Here is a 24,198-nt window from a genome sequence, read left to right on the forward strand (position 1 = left end):
GGTGATACGAAGGAATCACACACAATATTTACTCGATCGATACATCTATCGGAATCCCAAGTAAGGGCACGGTAGCTCGGTGACAGAGCACTCACTTCTAATGCGAGAAGTCCTTGGCTTGATTCCAAACCATGAAAGTTTTTGGCGAACATTATCATGTCAGTAAGTTTTGTCGGTGTTTCCCAGTTTTCTCCATACTCTCATTCCAAAAATTATTTCATTAGCTTTCATTAATCATCCGTCTCCATTAACCTAAAAGCGTTTTTTTTTTTTTTTTTTTTGTTAAAACGGCGTATGTGCAATAAAAAACAAGTTGTCGGGAAATGACAAACCACTGTTTTCTTACGAGACAGTTTGGTTTATGAGAAAAGAAAAATGCCTTATATTTATAACACGTTTCAAGAAGCACACATCGTTTTCACACAAATGGTTACATCTACCTCTAAAGTATTTTCCTTTAAAAAAAGTTAAAATTGTGAAAAATGTTACATATGCCCTTTCAACAGAAAGTGATTCAACTATGAGACGTTAAAGAATTCGTTTCATTCCAGTTCTTCCTCCGAGAATTTATTCTGTACTGTGACAAAATGGACTAATCAAACATGTGTAATTAAAAAAAAAATCTACCTAGGTTTATCTACCTTGAAAAATGTACTATGACCTTTACTTGTTGAAATATTGTACTTGGTTATTGTTTATTGTTTACATTCAACTTTTGATAAAATACTCCAGTAATAATCCAGTTTTTTGGAGGACCTCCCTTGCACGCCCCTAAACTACATCCAATCGTACATAACGGGATCTACGACTAAGGATAATGGGCATCTTCTTTTACCCGACTTTGATCCGATATTTTGTTTACGAGTTATGGCTGTTTTTCCATTTTTCCAATAGATTTCCGGCGAAAAGGACCATTTCTACACCCAGGTTGGTCTATACTTTTTGTCTTATTTTGGTATCAGGAACTACTTCTCAAATGTTGTCGGTGTTGTTTAGAAACTCCCTGCATACTGGAAATATGATTATGAAATAGAAAATTCGTGTTACTTTTTCCTTTAATGTCCGTCTCACATCAGGATTTAAGGAATGCCTTACCACTGGAGGTGTCTGCGGGTAGGGGTAGGGGTCAAAACCAGTTTCGGCGGCGATGTAACTTCTCTCTTGCTGAGCTCTGGAACCGCAAATGTTGTTATCTATGTTGAACGATTGAAGCTTTGCATTATGTAAGACGATTCGGTTTATTTATTTATTTGAGATTTAGATTTATTTAATTCTACATCTTTAAAGTTATGTTTACTATCTACCGAAGTTTTGATAAGCAATATTACTGTTTTGACTGTTAAGTATTAATTTAGACTGTGTTTAGTATATTCTTTGGCTCTTGTCTTTATATACCTTTTAATTATTCCTATAGTATTTGTATTTGCAGTTACAGAAACCTTTATACCTCCAGATAACGTGTCTTTATCTATAAAATTAGATTTTAAGATTGTTAATTATTTTTCAACATTATTACATTGTTTTGAATGTTGGTTTTAGATTATACTTCTTAAATATATGTACCTCAGCGTTCGCAATATTTTCCACAAAAGGAAATATCGATCCATGCTATTTTATAAATTGTTTCGGAAATTATTAGGTTCTTGTTACCCAAAATCTTAACTTTTGTGCTCTATTTTTTATAACGTGTCAGTCAAATCTATGACACATTCTGGTTTTTATATATGTATTCTATTTTGTTTTCAAATCTTTTAATGATGTTAATCTCTATGTCCAAAAAAAAAAAAAAAAAAAAAAAATCCATATATTGGTTGTGATTGAGTACAAAAATACATTACACATGAGTGATACTTAAAACGTTCCCTTGAATAGAACATTGCTTCATAAAATAGGTTCGTTCGTAGTTTTTTTCCTTACTCACCATTACTTTAAATTTAAAGAAAAAAAATAATAAGTGATTGGTTTGATTTGGTAAGTGTTATCTGTGAACCAAAATAGAGACTTTATAGGGGAGACAGGTATTTCATTTGATTAATTGACTGTTTTTAACCACTATTGTTCTTTTTTTCCATTTTTAATTTTGCCCCTCAGTGTTGTTTAGAGAAACAAACAGTATTTCAGACTATATGAACTACTATGCACTACCATAAACTCTGAATTACGTCATAAACCTTGTTCCTAAAATATATGAATAGTTAAATACAATAAAATAGAATTACTACTCAAAATTACAAAGGAAGTTTTATTTATAAGAACAAGAACGAAAATACTTACTATGTCCACAGGTTTGACCTCCAAACTCCACAAAGTGTCGAAAACTTTATGTTCAGAATCGTAATGTAATTTAACAACATGTGGCTCTATGGTGTTTTCCTTTCTTTTATTGTCAACTCTTGCTGAATTTTCAATTAGACCTAGATCCGAAAGCTGTTTTATTAATGACATTGCACAATTATTCCTAGCAGCTTCTTCTGTAGTTGCAAATGAAGAAGCCTCAAGTGCTGTGAAGACACAAATGAGCAATTCATTAATTAATTTAATATAATACCGTCTTAGGGTATCTCGTATCATATACAGGGCTATTTTTTGTGTTCATAGTGAGTTTGTACGGTCACGGCAAAACTACAGATTACTTGTTGGCATTTCCTAGTATATGATTCGCCAAAGAACTTCACTACTTTTTACTTTGAAGTTTTATTTTATTTTTATATAATAAACTTTAATAAATAATATTTGTTAGCCTTTACTTCTGGTTTTAATTTGATTTCTCTCAAAGCCAGCAGCCTATTTGGCTCGCCGAAGCAAACTGCACACAATGCAGGACTACTACTCGCAGCGCACAGAATACAACAGATCGACAAATAACTGTATTTATATAGATGTAGTTAGTTTTCCAACTCTCAATAGATATATTAAGTACTGCCATCTGAATATACTTACTTTTACTCATTTGCTTCAAATGAATTAACATTTCCACATATTCGCCACTGCAAAATAAATTCAATTTGCATTAAGAAAGAACATTTTGTTTTCTAATGATGAGATAAGAATAAAAGGAAGTAAAAATTAAAGTATAGTGAACTAATGCAATATAATTTTAAAATGCTGAAATATATGTATGTAATTATTAAAAATAAAGATAGATTGCTAAATTAAAGGCTATAAATATGAAGGTTACGGTTTCCAAGTTATAAATATGCACACGCAGAGAACTGGGAGTTATTATTATCAACTGTTTTATTAAGACTTTTTAAACGTGAAATATACAATACTGCTGTGAACAAATTACAATGAATGTTTTAAGTAAACAAATTACTGTACATATATGGCCACCGCCGTATTTTTCCTCTTATAAATCTCATTCACTACTAAACACTATTAAGTATATACCAAATGTATATAATTTACGAAGGAAGCTATACAGAGTGACCCAAAATAGTGTTTAACTTCTTTAAGCAGAAGCATTAATAAAGAAAACGAACATGAATATTTTTGGTCACATACCTTAAAGTTTAGGATGTTCATTTGACAGTCATTAGCAGAAACATCTCGTCTTCAGCGCTCTTGAAGAGATCGACAAACAACAGAAAGATTATCTACAGGAATTTCAATCATATGTTTTATATCATTTAGTATGGGCGAGCTTTGTGGCGTACATATCGTTCTTTAGAGTTCCTCACAGGTTGAAAAATAACAGGGAGACCTGGACTGGGAGACCTGGACAATTCCTCGTCGTTCTATTCATTTCTCAGAGAATGTTTAATCCAGCATTGATAGCACATACCGATAGTCATATGCTCCTTCATCTTGCTGTAAAAAGTACTTTTTACCTGTGTTGGTGCATAGTTGGCACAATTCTTGCTTGCAAGATTATAAAGTGGTGTTTAACTGTCACTGTTCTTTGAAGAATAATCCTACAAGTTCTCTGGCAGATTTATCGCACCACTTTGGTTACCCAGAAAGGTTAACTTCTGGTTCTTGCACAATGTGGGGATCTTCGTTTGCTCAATACACACAGTTGTGGGACTAACAGTATCATTCAATTTAAAAGTAACCTCACCTACAGTAATATCACATCAATAAAATGTTCATTACTGTTTCGAATGTTCATAATCTGCTACAAAATCCGAGATGACTATCTGGGTCGTAATTATTCGTACTATGAAGCATCCTAGGTAAGTTCTGTACTCTGATTGCATCAAAATGTTATGGACACTCGTGTCATTTACACCTGATTGACGCGAAGCTTGCCATAGGGTGAAGTCGAAGTCTTATGGAAGTCCGTAACATTGTCTTACATTTCCTTCGACCGTTGCCGTTCTCCTCCTGCTGCACTGTCCCTTCTTCACTCACAGCTTCTTCTGCCTCGAACTCGTTACGTAATCTGTAATTGCTACACATGAGGTGGCGGTGTATCACGTTCTGTTTCGCATCGTTTTCGAACCTCAAACACATTCTTACTTTTCTCACTGACACTTTAAAATCCATTTGTCAGTCCAAAGACAAATTGCTCACCTTTTCCATTTCGTGTATATTAATGCATTTCCCGGCTGGCCGTGATGGAATTAAACATAACAGAATGCTTCCACGCAATCACACACATCAATATAGACAAAACAGCTTCTTCGTTTGTACAGAAAGTTTGATCAAGTCATCTTTAATATTGTTTCTCTTATGAAAAGTAAAAACTTTATTTTGGGTCACACTGTAGAAGTAAACAGAAAATGAAATGAAATCTTTAATTTTTACGTCCCACGGTTATGCCGGCTCGGTTCAATGGGACGATTATGATGAGAAATGAATGAAATGGTGAAATAAAGTGGGAGAAAACAGGAGAACCCCGAGAAAGCCCACGTACACGGTGTTTGTCTACCACAAAGCCCACTTGGCGCGAACTGGGATTGAACCAAGAACCCCATGTACCAGAGGTGAACGCTCTACAACTGAGCCACCGCGGTCCCAGAAGTAAACACAATCTAATAGTGTTTATTTGAAATAGTATTCCGAGAAAGAACCTTATTTACTTACTTCTCTCTTAATTTTTGGCCTGCCATACGTTTGTATTCTGTTTTGATATTGTTAATATCCAAGAATTGGTAAAATTTCCGTAAAGTTTCATTTTCTGTTCTCCAGTTGAAGGGCAAATTCAAACGTTCCTGTAAATGAAGAACTTATATTTTGTAACATAATGCCACACAGGATCAGATACACTGTTTTCTTAACAAATAATACATTTCTTTCTTTTTTTTTTAAAAAAAATCAGCTTTTTGGTCAAGAGTCGGTCTCAGCATGAAATCAAATAGTTCTTGGAAAATACAAAACTTATCTTGAGCAAGAAGCTGGGTTTCATTTTGCTCGGCATAAACTTGCCGTAATTGTTATAAGCTTCTGATAGAACACAATAAGTTCACAAGATTAACAGCAGCCCACAAGGTGAAGCAATTACTGAATCATTACGAAAAACGTACTATGAACAAAATAATAATAATAATAAAAATAAAAATAAAAATTTAAAAAATAAGAATCTGCCATCGGTACACAAAGTGGAAAATTCTAATTCGGATATTTTCAACATACTTATGAAACTGAATATTACGCGAACATTGTCTATCGTGCCATTGAAAAGATTTGCTGACAACTACAACTATCGATAACATTTCAGGAATGGTTGGTTACGCATAATGAAAAAAGAGCTCCTAGTTAAAGTAATGGAAGCCCGAATTCTGAGAAATCCTGAATCCATATTAAGTCCGACTGAATGTACAGCACTTCATGACTAAACAGATTATGTTTTCAGCAGCCATGTCTTAAATTCATTAAACTGTAAGTTACGGTCCAAATCTGAGAGCAAAGCTTGCAGGAAGATAGATGGACATTAGTACTGTAAGCCTTAAACATTCTGTAAGGGGTAGGGACTCGCAGATCTGAGGCCTGTGTGAAGGCCAATGGTGAATATTTTAAAAGTGGTTGGTACATTTTACCCATAACTACCGTGTTTGTCACAAAGCAAGGATAATAAAGATTGTTAGCAGCTCTCCCATTTAACATATGTAACAAAATTTATAGTATGACCAGGCAGAATACAGATATTATAGAAGTATAAAGAAATTATATACTGTATGTCAAAAATTGCACATTCAGAAATTAATTTTCACCAAATAATCTTCAAGTGAATTATCAAAAAGAAGCACCATTATATAGGTCTGCATTTTCAATTCTCTCATTATATATTTCTACAACCAGAGAACCAAAAGCCAAAATCATGATGGCCAAACTTAAATCAAGTCGTCTCATGAAAAACGTATGTAAAAATATGTCGATGTTCAAATCACAAATCAGTTGTTGTGGAGCAGCAACATCCCAAACTTGTATGTTCATTTCTTGTTCAAGTTGTTCTATCACAGGCGACTAATCACCAAGAGTGATTCACTTAATATGGCTACCAGTTACTTACTCCTGCATATGTAATGTTGCGATCATACATTATACAATTTGAATACCACTCATTCTAGCTTTGGAACTTCTTGTATAAATTAAAAGACAAATTCTGACCAAAGCATATATTAACTAATAAATAATAGCGTTACAGTTTCGGCAAATTAACTCTGCCTTCAGATAATATGTCTGATGAAGGCAGAGTTAATTTGCCGAAACTGTAACGCTATTATTTATTAGTTAATATATGCTTTGGTCAAAATCTGTCTTTTAATTTATTACACAATTCATGATCATTCTCAGAAGTACTAGTGCTTTTTGGCATGTATCGCTATTGCACAACTAAATACAAATCATTTTTGCGTGACCACTTATTACACACATATTTTAACCACTTACTCCATACAGCACATCTGTAGAGGCAACTTGGGACTACGCCAGTATTCTCTCTCCTCCCAGAAACGTCAACAAGCTCCCGGGCCAGGCAACACAACTAATGCCATCATGCCGACATAATTCAGTAGATTTGGCAGGAAATCGATTACCGCTGGGACATCTGTCATGTGATGAAAAGCACTTATATCGAACATTATTATTATTATTCACTGGCTCAATGGTGTACCCATATATAAAAATTTTCATTGGCCAATGATCTTGCTAATATTATTGATACAGTATTTTTGAACATAATTTCAGTGTTATTAAAGCAGTTGTATACTTATTTTATAAGCAGCTGAGAGTATTACCTTCTTTTATATAAGTGTATGATTTGTTTATATATGCTTTCGGTATCTCTCTCTCTCTTTTTTGTGTGTGCATGTGTTACTTGTACTCAATTCTATATTATGTTTATTTTTATCATTTGTATATTTTTATTGCTATTTTATGGAAATTATAATTGGACAGATTAGTCTGTAATTTCCAGTATGCAATAAAAATTATGATTTAAAATATACTGGCTTCCGTGCTACATGAAACATTTCTGTTAAGTAATACACTTTGTTCAAAATTAACGATTACTTTAAAATATCTAATATAAAGACATCTTGTACAGAAAATTTTATATTGTAATTATCTTCGTACCAGAAGATTGTCAACATCAGCAGGCAAATGATTGCATGTTAACTCTAGATACAATTTTCGGTAGGATACAGTAATTTTGGGGTTCGACCAGAATCATGAAGCAACTGGAGAGCTACTTGAATTAAGAGGCAACGAACTTGCGTCTAGAAAGTCAGAAATTACGGCGTTCAGTGTCGAAGCATTGAAAATGCTTTACCAGTTGAACATGTGTCACCTGGCCAGACATGGACTTATAGAGCTTTATTTTCTAGTTTTAGTTTAGCACCATAGTGTTTTATTATTATTATTATTATTATTATTATTATTAATAATAATAATAATAAGAAGAAGAAGAAGAAGAAATCTAATTTTTTACAATTCTCTCGTTATAACAAGCACAGGCCCATTGTGGATATGTAATGCGAAACATATGTAACTTTTAACTCAACACTGTGTTGTGCCGTTTTGATAAAACCATTAACGTCGCAACTATTGGCACTGTAATAGTATTCAACAACCCATGACACTTGTTCTTCAAGTTCAAAGCAAAATCTATTTACTTACCCTTCGTATTTTAATATTATAAGTATTATACGAGAATAAAGAATTAAGATTAAAAAATCAAATCCAAACAAGTTTTTCATTAGATATTTCGACCAGAAATAAATTTTATGCAAAATAAACAATACCTCTTGTGTCCTTTCCTGTTTTCCTATTTGATCTCTCTGTATTGTTGTTTCTTGTTTAGATGCATTATGTGATTTGAAGAATTTATCCACCTCACTAATGTCACGAACAGGGTAATAAGTATAGGCAAATGGATCCCATAAGCCTGTATAAAGATGCTCCTGTTTAATAATTTTCATGCTTCTTAAAACCTAAAGAAATAGCAACATTTAGGTGAATTATAGTAGTAATGTTAAGTATTAACATAGTATTACAAAATCGTATTTTGGATATTCTATGTCAAATTCTGTTTATCATACTTGAAAATTAAAGATTATACTAAAAATTGTAGTTTACACAAAAGTAATTACTTAGATATCTATCTAAATTTTATAATAATCCGAGAACTATATAATAATTCATGCGATTGGAATGTTTAATTGATGTGTGTCACTTTCATAAGGAGAAAAAAAAAATGAAAACTACTATATTTGGATAGTCAAAATAGTCCTCGGCTGCAGCCACACCATTTTATCAACGCTGATCCAACGAATAGATTGAAGTCTGGAGTCTGTGATTCGCAAAAGTTCTTAGCTGCATGTTGCACTGTTTGGAGATCAAGGAATTTGTTCCCGCCAAATAATCGAGATGCCGGAAGAGGTAGTAATCGGCGGGAGAAATTTCAAGAGAATATGACGAATGAGGAACCATTTCATACTGCGACTTATGGAGAGTCTGCACCTCGTTTAAGAGACATGATGGCATGCAATATGAGGACACAATGTATTTTGATTATTGATGGATGATTGCTTGCGGACAATTTTGCGAGGCATTTCATGGAGTTCAACACTGCAACTATCCGCAGTGGTCGTTTCGCGTCGACGGAGAAGGATATGATAGGTCACCCCATACTGTGGACGGAAGGGTGGTTTTTCTAAAAATTTCCTGAACGTTATTTACGATCAAAACAATGTTTTGATCATTTACGATTGTCGTAGAAGATGCACTTTCCATCAGCAGCGATAATCCGATGGGCGCAGAAAACCTCTTGATTATTCCGTACATTTTAAGAACTGCAAACCTCCAATGGCAATCCAATGGTACGGTATCGCTTACATCGCATACATAGTCCAACTTTTCATCTTATCAATTGCGCGGATCCGCTGAATGCCAGTGGTACTGTGTATGCTCAACTCGTCTCCTAACTGCACGAACACTTTTTCCAGGGTACGCTTAGACGTTTTCCAGAAAAGTTAATCAGAAAATGCTGTTGGTTAGAGGCAGAGGGGCTCATTTTTCAACGTTGTGTCACCGGCACAAAATTTTGCAAATCAACGGCGGAGTGTGCGTACATTCATCACTAATGGCCCAAATTTACTGTTGTTTTTCACGGTTAGATGCAAAGAATGTTTCAGTTTGAACTCATACAAGAAAATCACCAGCAATTGTGTGTCTTCTGTGGCAGAATTTCACACTACCCTCTTCTCTCAAACGACACGTGCCTCCTGACTAACTGGCCACTCAACCTGTTTTGTAAGCATGTACCGGTTATGACCTCTAATATAATATTTACATATTAACTGATGATACAAGTTATATATTTGATAAATGCTAATGTTTGCGTTGCTATTTACAAAAAAAGCAGCAAGTGTTAACAAAAACTTATATAGTTAAACAATTCCTTCTTACTTTCCATTATGTCAAAAGTTATCAGATAGCATCCTTGTTATCAGATAGTTATTACATACACAGTACTTTAAAGAAACTGAACTGATAATCAATGTTCATCCACTAAAATATACACAAAATTAATTCTAAAGGAAAATACGTCAGTTTAGATTTCAAATAGCAAATATGAATATTATAACGTCAACAGCATGATTGTTCTACATTTTACTTTGCTTACCTTAAAAGGTATTTCGTAGTAGTTCATAGCGCCTTCGTACAACAAGTACTGAATGAAATTTCTCGTTGCTTCAGCTTCTGCAGATTTCTTTCTACTTTTGCAATGAGAGACTCCCACGTAATTAAAACCGTCCAAACGGACTGCACACACATATTCTAACCCTGGTGATTTATCTGTAATGGAAAAATGCATATACAAAAGACGTGGAAAAAATTATAGCCAACTTTTTAATTAAATTCAAATTTCATATGATTTTACGCACGCATCAGCTCTGTAAATTTTCCATGATTTACTATGTTTCAGTCATTCAACAAACTACTAAATATTACAACATGCAGAGTTCCCACTCTCTTTCCTAGAACAATTTCCAGAACAAATCACCAATTTTCCAGGACTTCGACACAGGAAGGTATAACAAGTTTGTAACCGTAGGTTCAAAACTTACATCAGTGAAATGAAAAGTACGGTAGCTTATGCAGTGAATATTAATGCAAGTATAGTATTAGTACACAAAGCGGAGCGTAATGTGCTTGTTTTTAATTTATATATATATTTGGTGGCCTCTGAACTCCCCTTATAGCCACCTGATCCATCCACATCCAACACATGTATTTTCATTCTTTCTACATGACATTTTAATTGTGCACCGAATAAATTTGCGAACAACAAAAATCTATTTTTCTTCATTGTCTGACGGTGTGACAGATATAATTAGGAAAAAAAAAAGGGATTATATTACAAGTTTTTCAACTGAATATGGAGTTGTGTGATTTCCTCATCTATAGGCATAATCTCTTTCTTCTTTAGCGAAGCTGCTCTACGGATAGCATTTGACTTCGTCAATAAAGTAAACAAGACTTCTGCTCTGCTTCATGTGTAAGCTGGGTTGCTTCAGTCTCCAAAGCTTCACTTGTTTCCATCAATTTCATTTTCTTTCCCTGCAGCTGCTGTACATTTTCACTTATCTCTTTCCTATTGCTCAACACTTCTCTTAAAACAGTCCTTGTTTTCTCCAGCTCTGCCATATAGCGCTGCCTTGCACGGAAGGCATGACGCAGCATTTCTTTCGTGATGTTGATTGAAGTAAGGTCTTTATGGGAAATGTTATCATACACTAATCTATGAAGGAGTGATACGGTTGCAAAGTACAGTTTCTGGAGGATAGTGCTTGTGAAGACAGCATCGAAGAATGGGTTGACAGACTAGTGGATGGAAGAAGAAGAGAGAAGTTCTCCCAGCCAACCACCCTGTTGGGAGAAAGAAAGCCCACCAACCACCCACACATGCAGGATCATGACAAATTATTATTTAGCACAAAAACAATAGCAACAAAAAACAGCAATCAATTAAAATCTTCATTATAATTTTGAATAATCTGACATTCAATATTTCTGTAAATTTCAAGAACAGAAATGCATTTTCAGGAACATTTGCAGGATGTTTCCAGGACAAAAGTAATTCAAGGACTTTTTAGAATTCCAGGACGAGTGGGAACCCTGAACATGTGCTGTTGTTCCTGAGCAAGGCACAACGCAAGGCGCCTCAGCTAATCTGCATAGACTCGCAACAGCATGTCCGGGTCGACGGATTCGCAACATTGCAGAATTCGCTGCATTAGATGGTGCATATCACGGATGTTCTTGATAACCCAGGTTTTTCATACGGCCCCAGGGGACGAAGTTTAGCGGTGTAAGATCTGGGGATCGTGGTGGCCACTCTAGCGGTCGCGTCGCCCTATCCAATGTTCCGGGAATTGTCTATCGAATCATTGGCGTGAACATAACGCATAGTGAGGTGGAGCCCCGTCTTGCTGGAAAAAGGATGGGGAATCACCGTCCTCATTCAAGAGAGCAGGGAACACATCATCCTCGAGCAGATCACGATATTTTTCACCAGTCAGGGTGTCGTGGATGAAGTACGGTCCAATAATGCGCGTCTCCCAGATTCCATACTACTCAATCGCCTTTTCCCCACTCACCTCTTTGCTCTCTTGACGCCAGTCTGGGTTTGTGTCATTTCAGTATCTGTGATTTTGTTTATAGACCTCTTTGTGGACGAAAAATAATGCCTCATGACTGAAAAGAACACGTTATGGGAAAATGGGATCTTCCTCACACCTTTCTGTGGCCAATTTGGCAAACTGCATTCGCTTGTCTGGATCGCCCTCTGTTAACCGCTGCTGGAGTTGCTGTTTGTATGTGTGCCACTTGTTCACATGCAGCACCTGTAGCACTGATCGCTGACTCAATTCTGTTATGGATGCCACACGACGAGAACTGCGTTTTGGGCTTTTTCACAACAGCAGCCAACATTTCTGTCGCCTTGTCGGCAGTAGCGGTCCGTGGGCTTTCAGATCGATCCTTGTCGTGCACCGAGCCCATCTCGTGAAACTTCTTCAAAAACCTGAACATTGCAACGTGTGAGATGTTCTCCCTCTCTGGCTGGGATGCATTAAACTCAGCTGCAATTACCCTCGCAGATCATCACCACTCTTCTCCACGATCTCAATTCGTTCTGGGATTGTTAGCGACATCTTACATCACTTGGAACAACAGAGAAAACATGTTGTAATGCCAAATTTTCACCTTTGTGACGCAATATAACTTCTTAACCAATAACGGTAGGTGAAAATGGTCTGCATCACTATTTCCCTGAGATCGAGCTAGTGTCAAATGATATCTCACATGCGCCCTTTCCCATTTAAAAATCCAAAATTGGATCCAAGATGGCTACCATGGCAACTATGTCGTGCAATATGGTCCTTTACCCACCCGAACAACACATACCATGAACCAAGTGTGAACGTCAAGCCGTTCATGTGCTATAGACTTATGCCTTAACACAACTAACAATCAATAATCAGTCAACCAGTCAATCCATTTCTGGATGAAGGTCTCTACAACTGTTCTCCACAACATTATCTTGGACAATTCTTTCCCACGTTATTCTGCAATGCTTCTTCATTTCGTCACTCCATCTTATATTCTTATATGAAAACGTTTCCAAGATAGTTTCTAAGTACTCAGTCAAGAATTGCTTTTGCTCATCGATCATCATTTCTTCTTGCAATATATCTAGCCGACTACTGCCACTTCAGTGCCTTCATTTTTATGATATTATCAGTTATTCCTATCATCTTTCTGATACAGGTTACAACTTTTCTATCTTTGCGGGTGATCCCTAACATGCATCTTTCTATGCTTCGTTCTGTAGTTTGAAGACAGTGAGTGCATGTCTGATTTTGTTAGTGTCATCAACCAAACATTCGCGTTTATTTTAACGGAAATAAATAATAATCGCAGCTGCATAGCGGTTCAGTCATTGTTTTCGCTCTAAAAGTTTTACTTTTCTTATTATATCGGCAAAGTGTAGTCATGAGTTTAAAAATACAATATCACGGATTTCGAGTGAAACAGAAACATTAAAATGACGTATGGATCAGTTTGAAGAGATTGGATTATTCCTAGAAAACAGACTTAAACTTAATAAAGGATATTTTGTAACCACTAAAAAAATCCTTTAAGGCTTTGACGATCAATGTTATTTTAACATACTACTACTACTACTACTAATAATAATAATAATCATAATCATAATTTTGTAAACTTAAAAGATTTTCATAGTTTACAAACCTGTATTAACATCAGATGGTCATTGACATAAATCGTTGATTTATAATAAAGTATTAAGGTCAAGAAATGTACAAAACGAAGTTTAGTGTTTCAAAGATTTATCATACAAAATCTAAACAATGCACCTGATAGATTTGACTACACACCTTTATACGGATTACGGATATGATTATCGATTTCAGTTTTTACATATGACTGCATCTCAGATAAATTTTGTTTTTTATTCTATTGCTCAGTTCACAGCAACTAACCGCAGAAATTATATTACATGTTATGAAGAGCTGTGTATTTTAAACTTTTGAAACACAAAATAATAAGTTTCAATATAAAACACAAATTCTGGTAACTTATAACAGAAGTGGAACAGTTTTTTTTTTCTAACTTTTCTGATGCTTAGTAGAGACGGTGCATGAAATCCCACTGCACTTTTTGAACACGAGATGCCGTTTGGGTGACTTGTAGTTGGAACCTAAGAGAGTAATCTAAGAAGAGGCTCCATTCATTATTTCCTTTAATATCCAAGTTGGCGGCTGTTTTCCAAAATGTTGCCCTTTCGAAATTTCGTTAACGTTGCGTAAATATATCGTGTTTGGAGTCGTTCAAATATATTTATAACTCGTAGAACACGAATCCTAAGTCGAATTAAGGATCAGCCATCAATGTACATCAGATTATTAGGCCCTATCTTCTTTTTTTCTTCTTTTCTAATCTATAAAACTACATGAACTAACTGACTGACTAACATAATATAAGGATTACTTCCGATTGACACGGAAGTTGAAATTTTGCATGTTTATTATTTCGGAAGAGAAACTAACAGTAAAATAGTAAAAGTTATATATGTTTGTGAATTTTTAGGAGGGAAAGGGGGATACGAAAAAAAAATCATGTTATTTAAGAATTTTGTTAGCGGTACGACCGATACTACCCAATTTTGGTTAGCAGACTGTACATACTTTTTGACACAAATTACCGTTTGGCTCTATTAAAATTGAAAGCTAATGGAGCAATTTAGGAAGGGGAGCCAACGCAAATTTTCCCTTAGGATTCAAGATGACGGCTGTTTTCCAAAATGCCGTCCTCAAACCCCGATTTCGTTAATATTGTCTAATAACATTGTATTTGTAGTTGTTCACAGATGAATAGCGCTGTTTAAGGTTAAGTTAAACATCAGACATCAATTTACAAACCAAAAAGTTACATAAAATTACATGTTGTTTTGAAATTACATAGAACTTATTATAGACTTGAATCTTTTTAAAGTAGAAAATGAAACACAAACAGCAAATACCTGGTCGTTTTCATTCCGTACTACGACGTTTACCTTTGCAATTATAGCACATTAGCGTGCACGGCATGTCAACGGACTTATAGGAACACTTACTTGATAAACATCTCCTTTTCCTTTACAACTGAAAGCCAAGATAGTATCACAGCCGGTAAAGCCGTGAAAACCATGTAAGGTACCAAAGTCCAAAGTTTTGTAAATACCATGGATCTTAAGTTATGAAAGAATTATATTGATTGCAGAACATCAGTATCAACACAACATCAGTATTGATAGCATAACGCCATCAACATCAGTATAAAAAGAAGGACGGTTTTGATCCCATTGCAGACATATAGCGTACATGCAAGATTACTCGACCATCTCCTTCTTTCATTTTTCCGCACGAACCGTTAGCTAAGGATGTTCCGTGAGTTTTAGATGAGAATATTTCTGCATCAATTTTTGTGACACATGACTGTGACCAAAATTATGCAGTGCATAAATTGCTACAAGTATGAACAGTCTTTCTTATTTTCAGTACTTCGAAGAAAGTTATTCGTTACGTGGTACCAGGGTTGGCAAAAACCATGGTTTTTATTGAAAAAAAAAACGTTTTTTTTTTTTTTTTTGTTTAAACCCGGTTTATTTGGTTTAAATAATTTGCTCTATTTATTTATATCACATATGGACAGAAATAAGTTTGTTTCGCATTGGTGTTACTATGCAACAACCGGGTTATGCTAGAAGGAGTCACATAAGCTTAAAGTGGAATCCAAACTGCTTCTCGGCTTACATCCGAGAGAAATTGTCCTCCATTTGAACTCGAAATCGGGACTAATTGACCACAAATGCGATACGTCTGCCGACTCTCTCACGAAGGACTCCTGATAAAAATACGTTGCACTGATCTTTACGTACTTGTTAATATGATAGTCAAGAGTCATTTCAAAAGAACAAAAATATAAACACTTGCACAGAATTACGTATAGACAATTTCAAAACACTGCAGAGTATAGGAGAATTAATTTAGTACAAGTTACTTCACTACGACTTTTATTAGTCTAAGTTAAAAAGAACAACTACTTAATTTGCATATCAGTAAGAGAAGTGAATAAAGATATTAATTATTTGAGTTCACTTTGGCTCTGACCCATTTTTACATAACTAGATACCAAAGATGCTTCTGATTTCAATAAATGCCACTCGTGAGGTTTGTATGACCCCCCTCCCCCCAAAAAAATCGCCATTTCGATGTATTTTATCAATAGTAAACATTATTAAAACGAAACAATATTTATATTTTTTCTCTGATTGCAGTTGCATAACAATAATAATAAACTATTAAAAAATCACAAAAGAAACATTCATAAACTTATAAAAAAGAAGTTGCTTTTGTAGTATAATCTCTCTGAGTAATGAATGGGGAATTTAGGTCTGAATATAATACGAATAATATACGGGAATGAAACGTGATAACCCACAAATATATGTTCATCAAGATTTTACGAACACTTACACTTTTACGAGCATTTTTCGTTTTTTGGTTTAAACCAGCCAACACTGCGTGGTACTTTTGTTTCTGGTCTTACTTGGTGTGTACTGGTTCCTCTTTGCTGCCTAAATAAACTCTTCAAGCTGTTAGTATTACATAAGTCCCACACCAAATCAGTACGAGCGGCAGATAAGTAATTAGCATTCTGTAACAAACTGTCCCGAAACTGTTTCTCACAATATTGTCCGAAAGTTTTGGAGATGTGTGGATTCATACTGTGTATTAAGGCTGCGCCGTCATACACAACTCCATCGGAATATCCACAGGTCACTCTTCTTTCCAAGTGTCCATTTACAGACAAAGGTGGTGGACGTCTGATTTTCATAGAAGAAACGGTCCAGATCCATGTTTCTGCTCTGACAATTAATAATTAGTTTAGCAAAAAGACGTTCATCAATGTGCTTATCCGTTATTTGGTATTTACTTGGAGGTTTTACTGTAAAGATTTTAGAGTTTACTTTTTTCAAAGCTCAAAACTGCTTTTATGCATATTAATGAGTCTTTCTTTAGGAAAGTCTCGTACATTATTCTGCCATCAACTTCAAGCGTGTTTAAGGTATCAACGTCTTCCTTATGTACTATCAATCTGTTGTCAATTTCGATGAGATCACCAGTATTTTCCAAAAATAAGTTTCCGGATTCACAGAAACTTTCTCTCAAAGCACAAGTTTTACTCTTAAACGTTTTCTGGTATGCTGCATTCTGTTCGTGATGTCTGTTCAAATTTTCACAAACCACAGAACTGAAAGCATCCACAACCAACATACTTCTGGTCCTGCAAGACTACCGACGTAGTACGGCTGGACCTTAGATGAGGCACACTGCACCATCGTCATCTTTAACTATGGTATTGTTTTGTTCGTGTGTTTGGTCAACAGTAAAAGCAGAGAATGGGTCGAGTGCTTTTACGAATAACGAAGTTTCCTTTCTTATTTGTTTCATGAACTGCACTAGTTGTATCAGAAAGTTCTTCAAGATCTTTCACATGTACAGACAGCCACCTTGAGTAATGTGTGTGAGCAAATACAAAAAATTACGGTAGCATGTTCTTAAGACATTGTTTAAATTGATCATAATTAGCTTCCCTAATAGATAGAACAAATTATAGCAACAAAGTGATTAGTTTAACAACCAGATGCCAGAATTTGAAAGTTGGAGAAGAAGTATCTCGCTGAATGACCCAATCTTCCATAGATTCACCTATGTTACCTTATTCGTAAGCCTCGTGAAGCAATATGTACAACGCAGATTTTTTTGCAGTATAGTTCTAGCTTTCGTAACTGATGTAGCTTTCAAGGTAGCTTCTGCTGCTCCAAGTCTTGCAATTTCTGACTTTTCAACGGCACCGATCCACCCGCCAAAGTAAAATAATTGTCCAAACACACGTAAAAATGCATGTTCTATGTGAAATGGTGCAAACATGGGATATGATGCTTCTCCGTACTGGATCAATTTTTCTAGTGTGTATAATGGTTGGTCCAGGACGGAGGTTTGTCCAGGATTCAAAAGGTCTGTGGCACGTCTTCGTATTCTGAATGCATGACACATCATGAAAGCTGATGAGGACTCCTCTTCAAAAAGTGGAAAAAGAGAGTTAATTGTTGGGTAACTGTTTTGAAGAGGCTTGCATGAAATGCTGTCCACGAAAGATTCAAACCTTCCTAAGTTTTATCATCACAGTATTTTCTGACACAATCCAATCAGTCTTCTTCATTATGAAAAATAGGGACTGATGTTTGAAAAGGTACCATGTTTTTAATCGAGATATTGCATTGCGAAACTGCAGAATCTTTGTTTGGAAGAACAACTCTTTAACAATGCCGAAACTATCAAGGAGTTCAGGCACTGTACATATAAATTTGTTGACATCCATGAAAGACGTTTTTGTTATTCTTATCTGCCCAGGTATTTTTTTTAGAAAATAACATGTCCAAATTGGGTCGTATGGGTCGTACCGCTAACACTACCTATTTAAATAACGTGGGAAATTTTTCCTTTACCACTTTCCCTCCTAAAAATGCATATATATTATGTCAGTCAGTCAGTCAGTTCATGTGGTTTTATATATTAGGAAAAAAGAAGATAGTGTCTAATAATCTTATGTACATTGATGTCTGATCCTTAATTCGACTTTGGATTCGTGTTCTACGAGTCATAAATACGTTTGAACGACTCAAAACACGATATAATTACGCAACGTTAACAAAATTCTGATAGGACACTATTTTGGAAAATAGCCGCAATCTTGGATCCTAAGGGAAATTTTGAATTGCGCCCCTTCTTTAATTACTCTCTTAGGTTCCAACTACAACTGAGCCAATTGACAACATGTGTTCAAAAAGTGCAGTGTACTAACAAAAATTTTCTCGTATCGCTTCTACTATAACTAAAAACTGATGAATGCACTTTTTCTTTTGTGGGTGGAAGAACAGAAGTACTTCACAACATACTCCATATTAAATATAAACAAACATTACAGATTTCCACTGGTTACAATGCGGGAGCAGGGTAACTCAGTTGTACAACACTCATTTTTGGTGCGAAGGTCCTTGCGTCGATTTCCGAACATGCGAGTTTGTGGTGGACAATATCGCATATGTGGCTTTTCTCGGGGCTTTCCCGTTTCCTCCCTCGTTGTTATTTTTCCAATTATTTCATGATCACTTTCTCAATGATCCATCTCCTTTGAAGATCATAATCGTGGGACGTAGAACTAGAAATTTTATTTCATTCATTCTACAACTCAAAGCCAAGAGTCATATTTCTTATTTGTAAGATTACAAGCAATCTTTTTAAAGCTCTTGTACCAACCAACGAGTTTTGCAAATACAAAATCTCACTTGGAAAAAAGAAAACTCTTATGTAAATAACTAGAGATTGATTTGTCTGTAGTAAAAATGTACAGGAGAAAATTTAACGCAAATTTTATATGTGTTGTTTCGTTTGGTTGTTTTGCCTAACGGTAATTTTAACCCCTTTATGTGCAGGTAGGCGGTGACACTAATCCAGTAGAGTAAGAGTAAGATGTCTATAATTACTAACTGGTATGATAGAATAAAAACTCTCGTACGTTATAACATCCAAAACACACAAAAGTTGCAAAGAGTTTCGAGGCATTGTTAACTTCTTCCTCAGGTGCATCTAACGGTAAATTGTTGCTAAATAAGAAGACATGATATATAAAATTCTTTGTTTGTCCATTTTGTTGAATAAAAATGATGGCATAAGCTGTTAGTTCGATAGTAAGATTTCCTTCTCTTCTTAATTTATGGGTAATTTACATATCCTTGGAATGTAATTCTACGTAAGATCACAAGTAACAAATACTCAACTGAGAACCTTGAACCAACATCCAATAAACGGTCTTAAATTGCGACTCACTCAGCAAACTAATGATGATGTAATATTTGTAGCCAGATTATTTTAAACTTAAAACATTTACACACACACACATAATTACATAATAGATAATATACTCAAAAAGTGCTTGCTGTACAATAAGACTTGTGAGTAACAGCTCTGAACCAACTTTTTGCTCTTCTGTAGAATTCATCTTTTCCAAACTCTCCACTATAGAATCCAATATTTCAAAAAGATGACTAATTGAAGATCACACTGAGGTAGGTTATGCCATAACTAACTGCTTCTGGCATTTCACTCCGAGTAACAGAAAAACCTGACCACTCTCCTCCCTGGAGAGCAGCTGTGGTTTGCTTTCCGGTGGATTCTCTGCTGGGTTTGTGTAAGGAGGTTATGAAACAGCATCCACCATAGCAAAGCCCACGAAGCCCTTCAATTAACTATTATACTAAAATTTTTCGTTACTGTATGGATGTTTTAGCTTACAAGAATTCATATTTACTGTTAGTACGATAACTAGTTTACCTATTAGATTTATGGTATCATAAATAATCGGAATTTATTGTTTCCTGAAACCTCCTTTGAATTAGACACCACAATTTCTAAACATCCTGATCCTTTAAATGAAGCACTTTACACAACATGTTTTAAGATTAGTACCCGAGACGAATATTCGGTTATCTGTTTTAAAAAAATCATTTGCATATAGAGAAATTCGAAAATCTGCTTCACCGTATCGACATTTTCTACAATTAGTTGAAAATCTATAAGAACTCACCTATTTCTCTGGTTTCGTAACGTGGGACACGTCTCTGCTTCAAGCACCACTGGTAGAAAAAGCTCTTCACTTCACCCATGACTTTTTCTAATAGCCACTACTAAATTATTAGAAAGAAAAGAGAAATTTTACCATTACAAAAAAGTAATACTATTACCTTTTATATCCTTCCTAAACTATTAAAGAAACGAAAATAACTTCTGCATTTAATTTCTCTGAACAGTATTTATTTTTAGTAGTCAGCAACATATTTAACGAAGCCTACACATAATCTTTAGATCATAATAATACAAACTTTTACGTTTATTTTGCTAAGAAGATATTAAATTTTCGAATTACAACAGTGGTAATACTTCGTTGGTAAGAAATACAATGTAGCATTAAAGTCTTCGCGAAGATTTAAATGGCCTGACACGAACATAGTACCGAAAGCAATACCAAGTAAGAAGTTGCCAAATCAAGCAAGAATTCAATTTTTATTTTTACTGAATTTCATTTCCCTTATTCAAATAACTTGTAGACAAAGACATCTTCTGCTGAAAGAAAACAGAAAATTTCTTCCTTGAAAATTATGTTTCCGAGACTTTTCGTCCGTCAACAAATCTGTTAGTCATTTGAAGAAATTGATTAATTATGACAGTTTTATGGAGACGTAAGCAGCGAGAATAGTTGTCCTCGTTACGGTAAGGCGAATGGATAACATATGCTCTCTACTAAATAATCCAAATAAAAGTATTTGAAAAAAAAGGGGGGGTAGCTCATATAAATTCTAGAAAATACGAGATTAAAAAAGAGTAAAAATTTATATAGATGTTGCGAAAAGGCTAAAACAATAAACAGCAAAATATAAAATCAGGAAAATATTTTTTTTAAATCCTAATAATACGAAGATACGACTGGGAAAATCCAAAACAATACAAAATCCAAAACAGAGATCGTTTTTAATTGCACAAATAAATGCAATAATGCAGTCACTAAAGCTAGGGTTATCCTTCCCAGGCTTCACTAATATCAACGACCGCGGTGGCTCAGTGGTAGAGCATTCACCTCTGATGCATGGGGTTCTTGGTTCGATTCCAGCTCGCGCTAAGTGAACTTTGTGGTGGACAAACATCATGTGCGTGGGTTTTCTAGGGGTTCTCCCGTTTCCTTCCCCTTTCTTCATTCATTATTCATCATCACTATCTCCTTTAGCCGAACCGGCATAACTGTGGGACGTAAAACTTAAAGATTTCATTTCATTGAGTGATTCCATTTCAAATCGTCCAGGGTGGTCCACACGACTGTCTCAGATTTAGTTTATTTTTTAAAATAAGAAACTACATACAAAATTATTAGATCCATATTGTTTCTTTTTGCTGAAAAAATTTTTCTTCGATATACAACCTTCCAAAATGGCTGCCCTCCTCTCGGATTGCTCGAAAAACTGAAAAACATGTTAAATTAAAAGTTTTATTGTAGAGAAACGAGTGTACTTAGTAACATAATCGCAATAGCAGGAAGAATGTACAGTTGTGTTTCGGTGGAGGGCCTAAATTCGTCTATTGGTCCAATACGAATTGCGCAATTCACTCGCAATGTTGCCAACTTTGGTGAAATTTTTGCTAACTTCAAACATTTTTTTCTGTCCTCACGAGCAATATCAACCATCTGCTTCTAGCATCGAAATCTACTCCATAAGGTCTCTTGAAAATGTAAAGGACTTATGTTTCTGATTATTACATTCCACGTTATAGCATGATGAAAAACTGAAAAAGTCATTGAGACGCCATTTTCTCAAAAAAACCACCTTTTGAAAATCTGAATTTTTTACATGTATTGGAAAAGTACCTAAGTATTTATTATCCGCTAACTGTTCATGCGGCTGTAGCCCCTAACGTTCGCAATTAATTATTGAAATTTCGATTTTTGTACTTGGAATGTAAATATTTCCTATGAGCATTTAGATCCTATATACAAGGATAGATCCTTATTAATTACCCTTACGTAACTGCAACTCGTTTCTTCTGTAAACATGGTATTTTCTTACCTAATTCTGACCCCCAGTTCCAAAACTATCTTAAGGCATCCCTTCGCGGGACCCTGCTTTGTCCTGCCCGTACTCAGATTAAACAAAACTTGTAGTCAGAAACAATAATAAGAAGGTTGGAGGTACAAGAAATGACAGCTCCAATATTGTTTCTGACTGTACTAACCACTTCGTGGTTTGTCGTGTTTTATAATTATTTATTTTTCTGTAATTTAATGAACTCTGTAGTGACTCTAAGTGGTTAATGAAGCAACGTAGTTCGCCCTGAAAAAGTTTTAATAAAGGCTATTGTAGCATATTGTAAGTCAAATTATATCAGAGGTAATAGTATACATGAGGACGTCGTGATCTGCGTTTCTTCTGTGTTCTATTACCACTTCTACATGAAATACCATAAATTTTCTACGTAGTGCAATAGTAAGAAGCAACCATGTGCACAAGACACGCGATATGCGTTAAATCCCCCCCCCCTTACACACACATAGTCATGGATAAAGTACAAGGGCACTACACATGCAGATATGAAGTACAGGTACGTTCTGTTTTATTTTCGTATCAGTCGGTAAGTGAATCAAAGTCGCTTTGTTACCCCCTTGGTAAGTTCGTAGATACTCAATGAATAATCCCTGAAAGTATGAGCGTCCAGCTCCTTCGGCAACTGACGCGGCTTTACGTATACTATATCCCTTGTCCTATACGAGGAGTATTATTTATCATAATTAGTTCTTGAAATTATAGTTCTTCCAGCTTCCAGTAAACATTGGCATTAGGATGTTTTGGAATGACCCATAAACGTATACGTATACTATATCCCTTGTCCTATACGAGGAGTATTATTTATCATAATTAGTTCTTGAAATTATAGTTCTTCCAGCTTCCAGTAAACATTGGCATTAGGATGTTTTGGAATGACCCATAAACGTATTCCTACATTTCCGAAACAACTGACTGTAAGGAATAACAGACAAAAAGCACGAAAATAAAGAAACATATGAACATAAATGTGAATGATATACCGCTTTAGGCTTTCTTGACCCAGCGCCCGTGGTTTTTGAAATCACAAGTTATAAAACCTTGACAGCCGACTATAATCGGAGGTTACATTTCACAGCTCACTTGTTCGGTGAAATAATTTGTACACTAGAAATTTTCAAATTCCCATTCATAGTTGCCAAATACGAACATCGTTCTCTACTAGATCCAATATATGAAAACCACGAAGTGCAGATGAAATATGATCGATACAGCAGTTCAAAAGAAACAGAAGATTAATTGGAAATCAATTAAAGTTTATGTAGTAACGGTGCTACCCTATTTTAGGATGGGCATAAATTTGTAAAATCTACTGAAGAAATACAGGTAATCAAAAGGTACTGGTGTAGTTTTGGAGCACTACATTTTGAAAGATTTACAGGCAGTGGCGGCTAATGTTAGTGTTGCAGCGTTGCGCAACGACCAAAGTATTTCAAGAAAAAAAAATATTATTATCAATAGCAGTAAAGAACAAA

The 24,198-nt window shown here is 35.2% G+C and overlaps 1 protein-coding gene across 1 annotated transcript in view; it reads right to left on the reverse strand.

Moving 5' to 3' along the window:
* Positions 1–23,887, reverse strand: part of LOC145680834 (ATP-dependent RNA helicase A-like) — a gene marked incomplete in the record, with an annotated part of 135,593 nt that extends 111,706 nt beyond the window's left edge. Inside the window, 7 exon segments of the mRNA XM_081751935.1 lie at positions 2,275–2,501; positions 2,941–2,987; positions 5,029–5,156; positions 8,187–8,375; positions 10,070–10,242; positions 20,662–20,761; positions 23,707–23,887. Coding sequence (XP_081608061.1) covers positions 2,275–2,501; positions 2,941–2,987; positions 5,029–5,156; positions 8,187–8,375; positions 10,070–10,242; positions 20,662–20,740 — 843 coding nt within the window.
* Positions 23,888–24,198: the final 311 nt, after the last annotated feature.

This window comes from Thermobia domestica, chromosome 3, assembly GCF_964235325.1.
Source record: "Thermobia domestica chromosome 3, izTheDome1.hap1.1, whole genome shotgun sequence".
In the NCBI taxonomy this organism is placed as follows: domain Eukaryota; kingdom Metazoa; phylum Arthropoda; class Insecta; order Zygentoma; family Lepismatidae; genus Thermobia; species Thermobia domestica.